We start from the raw sequence: 11,224 nt of genomic DNA, 5'->3' as shown, positions 1-11,224 counted from the left end.
ATGACAGCCCTTGAGGAGTACGATTGCGAATCACAGGATGCAGGCATATCTCCCTTTCACTCACCTGGCATTGACTGATGTGCAATCCATAATCAAGTAGGTATAAAGGGACTTTATTTTCCTTATCCTTCTTTTCGATTTCCTAAAAATCTGTCACCCCCCCCCTCCATCCTCTTACTCCGAACAACGTCCTTTTCAACCTCGACCAACTCTAAAACAAAATTCCCATCCTCACAAATCAAAGGAGCTAATAACTCTCAACTCAGCCATGAAGCCCTCTTTCCTCGCGCTCCCCATAGCCCTCGCCGGCCTAACAACCACCAGCAACGCCCACCCAGCCCCAACAAAAACCCACCACACTACCACCATCTGGCAACCAACAGTGGGATTAACCTGGCAAGTCCTCCTCTCCCACCCACTAGCACCACCCCCCTTCACCCCCGAAGTCGACATCTTCACCATCGACCTCTTCGACAACCCAAAGACAACAATCACAACCCTCCACACCCTACACCGCAAAGCCATCTGCTACTTCTCCGCCGGAACCTACGAGTCCTGGCGCCCGGACAAGTCCAAGTTCCACACAAACTCCACAGCCACAAACAAGATCAAAACCATCGGCTCGCCTCTCGACGACTGGCCCGGCGAGTCCTGGGTTGATCTGCGCGCGCGTGAGATTCGAGACATCATGGCATCGCGGCTAGACCTCGCAGTTGAAAAGGGTTGTGATGGGGTCGACCCTGATAATATCGATGCGTACGACAACGAGGGTGGGGGTCTGGGTCTTACGAAGGCGGATTCAGTGGAGTTTATGATCTGGCTTGCTGAAGAGGCGCATAGTCGGGGGTTGGCGATTGGGTTGAAGAATGCGAAGGAGATTATCGCGGGTGTTATTGGGGATATGCAGTGGAGTGTGAATGAACAGTGTGCGGAGTTTGAGGAGTGTGAGGAGTATGCTGCTTTTATTAAGGCTGGGCAGCCGGTTTTTCATGTGGAGTATCTGAAGGGGAACGGGGGTAGTGATGAGGTTGAGGTTGATGTTGGAGTCAGGGAGTTGGAGGAGGCTTGTGAGGCGCCTGGGTCGAGAGGGTTTTCGACGGTGATTAAGAATGTGGATTTGGATGAGTGGGTGCAGGGGTGTTGATATCCGATGGTGTTGATTCTGTGAGGTTGGGATGGAGAGTTCGATATTGCCATAACATATGTGGGAGTCTCTAAGCATCATGATAAACTGAATTAAAGCTGATTCTGCAATGGCTCCTCCTATCTATACTACAATAAGTCCGAACTATCCCCTTAGATCCCTCAGTCATGCCGCACCCGGTAACCTCCCATCCGACAAAGCCCCTCCTCATCCCAATCCTCACTCCCCACGCCGCGCCGGACAATAAAAAGCCCCTCGGGGTCCCATTTCTGCTTAATATCATACAAGCGAGCATAGTTCGCCCCCCAGAATGACGCCTGAAAGTCCTTCTCGTACGGGTCCGCTTCATTGAGATACGCGCCCATCCGGTCCGACCCCTCCACAGACCGCAGGGCCTCGACATGGATATTCGTTATATTATATCTCAGCTCCTTCTGCTCTTCAAGCGAGGCATGCGGATTTGGGTATAGACTACCGACGATGATATGAGTCAATGCTTCTCTCCATGCGGGATTCAGAGCGCTGTCGACGGTTTCAGCATTCGCGGCTACTGCGCCACCGGCGACGATGTGGCCGATGGCGTGGGATCCGTGGCTCCATGGAAGGTCTTTTAAAGTCTGGATTAGCCGTTGCGGGCCGTCTCCTGAGACAAGTAGATCTCGGGAGAAGAGGCGCGAGCCGCCGTGGGCGATTCCCCCCGTGTGGTCTGCGCCGGTGACCATGAGGTAGTTGGTGACTAGGGTGTTGATTGTCGGGAGCTGGATGGAGGTGTAACCGACTGTGACGGCGGGGGTGTCATTTAGCTTTGTTAGCAAGGGGGAGAAGAGTTCGTCCACGCGGGCTGTGTCGGTATGGTTGGGGAACATTAGGATGGTGGTGAAGTCGGAGACTGATTTGTTCCATGGGAGCTCCGGGTAGATGTAGTAGTAGCCTGCTCCGTTTGCGTCGTTGAGTGTGGGCATATGCGCATGGAAAGCGGTCATGGCGTCCCAGAAGGTGGGATGGCCTACTGGTGTCGTGATATTGAGGAAGGTTAGGACGAGGGGCACTTCCTCGAATGTTCGAAGCGTGACATTTACGACAACGCCAAAGGTACCTCCTCCTCCACCGCGCAGGGCCCAGAAGAGGTCGGAGTTGCGGTACTTGTTGGCAATGACAAGTTCCCCCTGGAGATAGCATGAGTGGCGCGTTACTAAAGTGTAGCTCTCGTCACTTACATTTGCAGTCACCACAGTGAATTGGAGCGCGTGGTCAGAGGCCATTCCCTTCCATGGCCCAAGGAACGAGTGGCCACCACCCTGGATGAACCCCCCAGCTGCGCCAACTGTATGAGCCGAGCCAGCGACAACAATCCGACCTGTTTCCCCAAGCGTAGCATAGAGTTGTTTGAGATTTACCCCTGCCGAGACGGTAACAGTCGGCCCTTCACTATTCGTACCCCCTTCAGGAATGAAATCATCAACAATCTCAATATCCGTCATCCGGTTCGTGAAAATCTGCAAAGACTCCGGGGCCGTAGATCTCCCAAGGAAACAGTGACCAGAGTTCTTGATAGCGAGACGGAGATTATGCTCTTTGGCAAAGCGCACCGCAGCTTGGATATCAGATGCTGATGTTGCCTGAACAGAGTACAAAGAGACACGCCCCTGTCCACAAGGTTTGTGGAGAGTCTCAATGTAGCAGTACTCGTCTTTCTCAGGCCAAGCCTCCCAATTCTCCCACTGCACAGCACCGGGGTGGATTGCTCGCCATGTCGAGTTCGTCCATTGGCCTCGAACGGCCTGGCAGGCTGCACCGCGGGGCTCCGCATGACAGATGGAGGCCACCGGCTCGACGGCGACGAGGCTTCCATTGACTGATTTATTCAGGTCGTTCCATGCGCTTGGAGAAGGCCAGCATGGCTCGTGAGGTGTGCAGCGGCAGTGGGGCAGAGGTGATCTCGCAAACACCCAGGGGGCAAGAAAGGATAGAAGGAAAAACGTCTTCATTGTGATTCAGACAGTTATTGGTTGGTATGAGTTGGGTTGATGAATCGATATCGCCGCGCTCTCAAGCTCTTATATTCTCAACATCCTTCTAACTCTCCGGCTATGCTGAATGTCAAATCATCACTGCCACAATGGATGTGAGCGTGTTATGCCGTATTCGTTCGTTCGTGCTCTTGAGCGTCCGAAGATGAACACGACGATCATTGCTGATGCAAGTTCACACATAGCAGGATACGAATGCAAGTTTCTCGGCCTTTCATTACCGATATTCTGGGGAAACGCTCTGCCGATCTGTGGCGTTCCACTTGACAGGCTTGCTTTACGAGTCTCAAGCCAAGAGCATCCACATCAATGCCACGTTTGGTCCTCGTTCGGAAGCGGAACTAGGCAGCAGTATACGGCGACTGAACGAGGAAAACGAGGACTTGGAGACAGCTCCACCAGTCGGCTGGTAGTGACGCTTGTGGGACCAACTAGAACTGGAATAGATGAGACGAGCTATTCGTCACCTTTCCCTTGACGTTGAAGTAGCCGTGATTAATTTGGAATCCAGATCTGCCCAGGGATATGTGGTTGTAGAGTTCTGACCGTGTGCTTGACGACGTGCGAGGCTACGTGTGGCGCTTTGTTGGTCTATGCCTCTCTGAATCCGCATAGCAACGGTTATGTTGACCCGTCTGGGATAAACGGGAGTAGCATATACTGAAGAAGACAATGCATCAGCTGTTACCGCAGCTGAGATCAGGTAGTAGACAAGATATCCCACCTCGCCTGTCTCGGTTGCCTAGTGTTCGTGTCCGGAGTTTCAACTACCCAATCGACTGTTGAGCGAACTCCCCCACGACAGAGCAAACAATGATTCCGGTCTATATTCGTTCCCTCACCCACCGGTAAACGATGTCTCGTTCATTCTCAGGGGGACAGAGGCTAAGAACCCACTTGTTCCCAGACAAAACAGACTTATCACAGACCAAAGTTCCCAAAATTAAGGTGATTGTCGACACCAGACCCAAACCAGGTAAAGCTGTCGAGCATTTGATCCCACACACCGAAATCTATGTCATCGTCCGCTTGAGTCTGGACGTCCATGGTTCCATCATTCTCAGGTACAGCCTCTGTGGATGGAACAGTGCCTGCATCTTGGTGTTGTGCAGAACCCGCTTCGGCCGTCTGCGGCCTTTGCGAATCCGAACTAGATTTCTCCAACCATGCCAGCATACTTCCAACGACCCGTTTCGAGCTCGTCCAGAATCCTTCCTTGGAACTGAGCGTTTCAAACTTTCTAATTATCGCAACCCCGTTTTCGTGGACTTTGGCCCGGTCCATGCCCATGGAGAGCAGCTCGTGTGGTCGGAATAGTAAACTTAGTTTCGAAATAGCTAGTAAGCAGAACCAGATCGTGGCGTAGGCAGCGGATGTGAGATGGAGAGCTGTAGCGGAGGGCATCTTCAGAAAGGTATCAATGGTTTGCTGTGCGGAAGTTGTCATGAATTCGAGTTGGTTCAACTCTTGCAGTTTGAAAACATGGCTTTGCCGTCTCAGCGATTGGCCTAGTAGGAGAGCAGGTGCTGCTCCGACTTCAAGGCTGAGCGGCCCTGGTGATGATGTTAGAGAGACCGATACCCGAGCGGTAAACGTGAAAGGCTTACAGTCGTGTGCTTCAAATGAGGAGAGTAGGCTGTCTGTATGTTCTCGCTGTTGCGCCGTGAGCTTGAGAACGCGGTCCCAGTCAACCGGTATTTGCCAATCCCCACGCTGCCGCTTTTCGTCGAACAGTAGTTGACTCTGACTCATTCGTGACTGAGCATCAATGTATGCCTTGAGCTTTAGGTCTGTTGGGTACTCTGCCCTTTCCGTTAGGTATTCAGCGCACTGGTCGATCCACGAAGTATGTCGCATGTGTAGTTGCCGGCAGAACAATGACGATCTGCGGCGGTTAGCTAGAGATCCAAGAAGATAGTAAACCACATACTTGGAGCAGAGATAGTAGCATCCCAGCAAGGCTCGCTTCCCTGCCGCGGTCTGAGTGGTGGACTCTTTCGCCTGACGGGGCTCTTTCCCGTCGCGCGGAATGTGCTGCATGCTGAAACTCTCCTGCCGATCAAGACCAAGATCACCAACTACCATAGAGGCCATTTGGAGCAGCATGTAATGGTGGGTGTGATACGTCTCCCAATGGTAATGGTACCAGGCTGCGTGGACAAGTAGACCCTGCAAGATATCCATGTTCCTTTCCACACCTACAATCACACGGCTTGCAATTTCCTTCCGGACAAGCATCTCAAGAGTACTTTGCACCCCGTAGTCATGTTCCAGGGATGCAGTGAGGATGCAAAGAAGAAGAAAGGGGGATTCTTTGCGGAGGGTGGAAGCGTCTGCTTTGGGTGTGACGACCACGAAGGGGAAGTGTGGTGATTTCTGGGTTCGGTACTTTGACAAAAGCTTATTGGCTAGATCATCACTGATAGTTTCGTGGAAAAAGGAAGTATTCTCTCTGTCTGCAGCAGGACTTCCCCTGACATTGAAAGGAAAGACACAGGTCGGGTGGCCGAGGCGTATGCAGCGTTGGCAGGGCCCTGTCCCGATAGGAACGCACTTCACTTTCAATTGAACACATCGAGTGCAAGCATAGCGCCTTGGGGGCTGTCGACGATACATTCTATCTCGACAGGGATGATGGAGAGAGAAGAAAGAGGAGGCAGATGAATGGGCGGACGGCGTCAAGTCGGGATCGGAGACGGAGACGGAGTCGGAATCGGAATCAAGGCCAATCAGGAGGAGGGGGAGTATACACCCCATAAATGATGGCTACATGCTGTTTATCATCGATCCAACTACCATTCGGCTCTTCTCTCGCCATGGCTCTGGAATCAAATTCACATGATGAAGCCCCAGAAGTCGACGCCCAATGCTTGTCCGGCTACAGACTGTACAGCATCCTTTTCGGCGTTATGACCGCAACGATCCTCATCTCGCTCGATGTCTCTATCATTGCTACAGTATGCCATAGCCCATAGCCCTTGCGTTTTGAGTAATAGCTGACAGTCCATTCTCATGATAGGCAATTCCCGCCATCTCGAGCCAGTTCCACGCCACAAAACACATTGCATGGTACGGCGCAGCGTACCCGCTGACCATGTGCGCGCTTCAACCTCTAAGCGGCAAGATTTCCACCATTTTTTCTCTTCGCTGGTCGTATCTCGTCTTCTTCGGTATATTCCTTCTCGGTTCCTTGATCTGCGGAGTAGCCAACAGTTCCACAATGTTTATTGTCGGCCGCGCAGTGGCAGGTATAGGCGGAGCCGGGGTGGTCTCGGGTGGTCTCTCAGTCATTGCTCTCGTCACACCATCCACACAGCGCCCACTGTTTACAGGATTAGCTGTCTCCCTGTATGGTATCGGAACAGTGATTGCGCCGTTGATTGGCGGTGCATTCACCAGCCATGTTACCTGGAGATGGTGCTTCTTGATCAATCTCCCGGCTGGCGCAGTCACTGTCGCAACGCTCCTGGTTTTCTTTCATCCGCCGAAGAGCAACTCTCCTGATATTTCTGGTCAAACAACATGGGGGAAGATCCAGAAACTTGACCTACTCGGCTGTGCACTGTTCGTCCCGTCCGTGATTATGGTGTCTCTGGCTCTGCAGTGGGGTGGTGACGAATATGCTTGGGACTCGGCGACAGTGATAGGACTATTCGTGGGATTTGCCGCGTCAATGGCGATGTTTGTGCTTTGGGAACTGTGGAAAGGAGACGAAGCCATGATCCCTTTCGGTCTCCTTCGCGGACGCTCTATTGTGCTGAGCCTTCTCTTCGCATTCTTCTTCATGGGCTCGTTCGTCGTTCCTGTATACTATCTCCCAGAATGGTTCCAGATCGTGAAAGAGGCCAGCCCAATGCGGAGTGGTGTCATGCTTCTCCCATCTGTCCTTACTCAAGTCTTTGGTGCTGTTGTTTCTGGGGCTCTTGGTAAGTTGATCAATGGTACAAGAAACGAAATTGTACTAACCCAATGCATCAGCCAAACACGTCAAATACTACAATCCGTGGTTTCTTGCCGGCTCAGCTATGCTATGCATTGCCTCCGGGCTATACACAACCTTCACCCCCTTCTCAACATCTCCAGGCGAATGGGTTGGTTTCCAGATCCTGCAAGGCCTAGGCGCCGGCATCGCAGCTCAGATGGCCCTTCTCACGGTCCAGAATGTACTAAAGGATAAGCCCCATATTGTCCCCGTGGGTATTTCCACTGTGATGTTCGCACAGTATTTTGCCAGCTCGGTCATGCAGACGATTGCAGGCTCGATCTTTCATAGCGTGCTCGTCAAAGGGTTAGAGTGGAAGGCGCTCTTGGATTCAGCCTCTATCATGGTTCTGCTCGAGGCTGGCAACCTGCGAGTCCACGACACAGCATTTGATGTCTTTCCTGACCGTGCAGAAGCCATCATCATTGCATACAATGATGCTATCACACCGGTATTCGTCAGTTGGTCCTAATACTGTACCATGATTCCCAAGCTGACTCGCATTTAGTATCTCGCAATGGCCGGAAGCGCACTGGCGTTTATCCTTTCATTCGGGATTGAGTGGACCAATATTAATACACCAAGTTCTGGTGTGACGGTAGAAGAAAATTTGATGGCCGGAAAACAAGGGGCTTGATGCGCATCTGCACTGTGCGGTGTCAATGTATATTTCCGTTATCCTTGGTCTCGATCTTCGAGAACTTACTTCCTTGCACTTGTACCTTAATGGCTCGTGGCAGTACTATCTACGACTACGAAGACTATACAATTTGTATATGTAAGCCCGAAGATAGACCGAAATCGGTAGGGTCAAACGTCTGCAAGGGGGTATTCATTGACATCAAGAGAGTCGACCACTAACTATATCTACCACCTACTACCATGTTGGGAAGGTGGGTAGGAGCGCCTCCATCCCATCCTATCATACCAGTAGTCAAAGCCGGATTCAATGCCGAGAAGACAGTCGGACTCTGTCAGCCAGAACGGTATTCTCGAGCGATCAAGATCAGTGCGACAGTCGCCATTGCCTCAGCAGTTTCCACGCATTGATGCCCCGATGCTGTATCACGTTATGCCAGAAGTAGAATCCAGTCTAGACTTTGTCGATTGATCTCTTTTCGGAGATCTTATCGGTAATAATGACGATCTATTCGTGATGTTTGCCTGAATCTGCCCAAATGCAGCGAGATCAGCAAAATACTCACTTGGAGAGAGCTGTTGTGATTACTCCGCAGAAGAGCACCATCTTTACGCTTTCGCTGATTATCGCTGCATTCATCTGATCCTGTTCTATGACCAATGCAGGTAAATGTTGGGGAAGCGATACATACAAAGCGATGGATAAAGTGGAGCCAGCCGGCTTGATGTCAGTCCACCTCATCAATTCAGTAACTTAGTACTCCGGACAATTGACAACCGATCGATCGATTCACTTCGATCGATCCAGCTCCTGCAACTGTTAGGCGGTGCGGGGGTAATTGCCATGGTAGATCACGGAATGTAAGGTCCTGACATCAGGAAGCGATCAGAATGCGCTGTACTCGTTGATCTCATTCTCACCGCATCATGTCGAAAATAGCAGTGAAATGAGGTTCATACTGATCTCCCGAATCTTATAAGTATTGCCCAGAATTCCAATCTAAGTTCTATTCTCAAGCAGAAACTTCAAAGCAACACAAACGCCTCCAATTCCACTACTCAAACCAATTAGTATACTTCTTTGTCTTCAAAACCACAAACAACTTCAACACCGTCACAATGGTTCAAGGATCCACAGCTACCGGCGAGAAGTACAAGCCTAAGGGTATGCACCGCCTCAATCTCATTCCTAAACAATGAATCTAACGAGAACAGAGCACGGCGGTCGCCGCGAAGACGACAAGGTCGACAAGCGCACCCAGCAGTCCGAGTTCGCATACGGCAAGGTCGACCCCCATGAGGCTGGCCAGAAGGGAGGCCAGATCGGTGGTGCCGCTGGCGGCCACGCGAGTGGAAAGGGCAGTGCTAAGGCCCAGCAGGATGAGCCTGAGGAATAGATGATTCTCCTTGTTTGTTATGATGGATGATTATGGATATGTACAGTAGTGATCTTGTATTGAGTTATGAATACTTCGATCTGATCTGATCTGATATATTTGGTGTATGCGTAAGAGAGTAGAGGCTGTTTACAGATGGCTTGTATCCTCTATGCTCTAATATTTCACAGCCGCGAGCGAACTTTCAGAGCATCGCGGAATACATCCCCAAGCTTGGAAATGGCCTGCTCTGAGATCTGGTGGTGAAGGACGATGCGCTTCCCATCGAGTTTGACCCCCCTCAGCTTGCCAATCTCGTTCCATTGCGTCTCAGTCAGTCCGAGCTGCTCCAGATTGACCCACACCTGGTTTGTCTCGACCTCACGTAGCAACTGTCCTCCCATCTCCACCCACAGCTGTCCAACACGCTTGGCCAGCTCATGCACCAAGCGTAACTTGTCCCGACTTCCCCACGGCCCGAGGCCAAATTGCTCAATGACAGCGAACTGAGCAGCAGCAGCAAGGGGACCCGATTGCCGCATACTTCCCCCAATGCTTTTCCGGACCCGCCGCAATTGATTGATGTGACGAGCTGAGCCGAGCACCATCGCCCCCATCGGCGCACCAAGATTCTTACTAAAGTCAAGGCTAACCAAGTCGCAAAGCGTACAATAATCATACAAACTACCCCCGCCAGCTGCAACCGCCTCCCATAATCGAGCCCCATCCATGTGCAGCCGAATGTCGTTGCGACGAGCCCACTCGCTGATCCGCCGGAGTTCCGCCACAGGAACGACACTGCCCCCGGCTGTGTTCTCGATGCTGACAACCTGCGTCGGACACTTGTGCACATCCTCCGTGAGAATAGCGCGATTGATAATGTCCTCTAGCACCATATACCGCCCGTTGGACGGTCGGACTGTCCGAACGGACGCTCCAGCCATGCCGATGCCGCCGCCCTCGAAGTGAATCACATGTGCTCGAGCATCGACAAGGATGCCTGATGGCGGCTGTCCCAGTAACGTACGGATCGCCAGTTGGTTGGCCATTGTTCCGGAGATGACAAACGCGCCGGCCTCAAGACCGCACCGCGATGCCATGAGTGATTCGAATTCCGTGGTCACTTCATCCTCCTGGAAAACATCATCCCCTAGACTCGTTGTGGCCATTGCTGCGAGCATGCCGATTGATGGGGTTGTGATCACGTCACCTAGAAATCTCAGTCATGAGGAGGTGCAGTGCACGGGCTGCTTACTGCGAAAGTCTGCTTCGGCGCGGTTTGTTGAACCCCATGCTATGCTTTTCGAATGAGCCGCGAGGGCATTTTGAACTGGACTGACTGCGCTCATATTATCTCTATGGTGGTTGTTATGGATCAATACCGACACAATGCGACCACCCCCCCTGCATTTATAGATTCTGCCTTGTTGATGACAAGAGAAGGATCCGGTCTCAAATAAGGACCCCGGACTATCGCCATCTACCTCAACGCCAATTAGAGGTGACGACGAGAGTGATTCATGCACGGATCTGAGCTAGTCTCTGTCAGGGAGTTCTTCCGAAATACAGGCAGGCGGCTGTTGTCAGCTTACTGCTCAGCTTGTGCTCCCCGACCAATTGGCCTTGCGTAACACCGCGAATTGAATATAAGCGAGATGAGAAGCTCCAAGGGGTGATCTACATGGTCTGGAGGTCGGAACAAGTGAGGGCGCAGCATAGATACTAAAGCGCTCACAGCACGGACTCCCGGGCGCGGTTTGAAACATGTCAAGTCTACGCTGGTGTAGTCGGTTGGAATATGCAGACGCCAGATGGATGTCTCAGAAACAGGGGAAACAGGACGAGGCTGGACCACTGTGCGCGCGGCTGGCTCTTGAACCTTGCTTAGCAGGATCTACGCTATCCAGTCAGGCAGATATTAGTTCGGTTGGTGGCCACTCTATTATAAACTTTGCTGTCAACGCTTTCCGATAGGCCACGATCCCTGCACTACCTAGAGGACCATTTCTTCATGTGCATTCTTCTTTTTGTCGGACTTGATACCGCATTCTGA

At 51.8% G+C, this 11,224-nt stretch overlaps 6 protein-coding genes across 6 annotated transcripts; 3 read left to right on the top strand and 3 right to left on the bottom strand.

Annotated features, from left to right (window-relative positions):
* Positions 1–268: 268 nt before the first annotated feature.
* On the top strand, positions 269–1,144 carry BJY04DRAFT_220865 (endo alpha-1,4 polygalactosaminidase; the record flags this gene model as incomplete). The annotated part of the gene is made up of 1 exon (XM_073716990.1): positions 269–1,144. One exon carries the CDS (start codon positions 269–271, stop codon positions 1,142–1,144), a length of 876 nt encoding a protein of 291 aa, XP_073568615.1.
* A 161-nt stretch (positions 1,145–1,305) lies between these two features.
* Positions 1,306–3,260, bottom strand: BJY04DRAFT_229664 (FAD-dependent oxidoreductase; the record flags this gene model as incomplete). The annotated part of the gene is made up of 2 exons (XM_073719118.1): positions 2,362–3,260; positions 1,306–2,310 (listed from the first exon to the last, which is right to left on the bottom strand). Exons 1-2 carry the CDS (start codon positions 3,130–3,132, stop codon positions 1,306–1,308), a joined length of 1,776 nt encoding a protein of 591 aa, XP_073568614.1. The 5' UTR covers positions 3,133–3,260.
* An 835-nt stretch (positions 3,261–4,095) lies between these two features.
* BJY04DRAFT_220863 (uncharacterized protein) lies at positions 4,096–5,358 on the bottom strand (the record flags this gene model as incomplete). Its single annotated transcript, XM_073716989.1, has 3 exons — positions 4,096–4,727; positions 4,782–5,059; positions 5,105–5,358. The coding sequence occupies 3 exons, from the start codon at positions 5,356–5,358 to the stop codon at positions 4,096–4,098; spliced, it is 1,164 nt and encodes a 387-aa protein (XP_073568613.1).
* A 632-nt stretch (positions 5,359–5,990) lies between these two features.
* BJY04DRAFT_229662 (MDR family MFS transporter) lies at positions 5,991–7,909 on the top strand (the record flags this gene model as incomplete). Its single annotated transcript, XM_073719117.1, has 4 exons — positions 5,991–6,131; positions 6,194–7,100; positions 7,153–7,613; positions 7,665–7,909. 4 exons carry the CDS (start codon positions 5,991–5,993, stop codon positions 7,791–7,793), a joined length of 1,638 nt encoding a protein of 545 aa, XP_073568612.1. The 3' UTR covers positions 7,794–7,909.
* A 689-nt stretch (positions 7,910–8,598) lies between these two features.
* Positions 8,599–9,236, top strand: BJY04DRAFT_195093 (uncharacterized protein). The gene is made up of 2 exons (XM_073712162.1): positions 8,599–8,960; positions 9,011–9,236. The coding sequence occupies exons 1-2, from the start codon at positions 8,915–8,917 to the stop codon at positions 9,190–9,192; spliced, it is 228 nt and encodes a 75-aa protein (XP_073568611.1). The 5' UTR covers positions 8,599–8,914; the 3' UTR covers positions 9,193–9,236.
* A 120-nt stretch (positions 9,237–9,356) lies between these two features.
* BJY04DRAFT_220860 (pyridoxal phosphate-dependent transferase) lies at positions 9,357–10,520 on the bottom strand (the record flags this gene model as incomplete). The annotated part of the gene is made up of 2 exons (XM_073716988.1): positions 9,357–10,381; positions 10,427–10,520. The coding sequence occupies 2 exons, from the start codon at positions 10,518–10,520 to the stop codon at positions 9,357–9,359; spliced, it is 1,119 nt and encodes a 372-aa protein (XP_073568610.1).
* Positions 10,521–11,224: the final 704 nt, after the last annotated feature.

This window comes from Aspergillus karnatakaensis, assembly GCF_047715665.1.
Source record: "Aspergillus karnatakaensis strain CBS 102800 unplaced genomic scaffold BJY04scaffold_43, whole genome shotgun sequence".
In the NCBI taxonomy this organism is placed as follows: domain Eukaryota; kingdom Fungi; phylum Ascomycota; class Eurotiomycetes; order Eurotiales; family Aspergillaceae; genus Aspergillus; species Aspergillus karnatakaensis.
The sequence above is the reverse complement of the archived record's forward strand: the minus strand, read 5'-3'. Positions and strand labels throughout refer to the sequence as shown.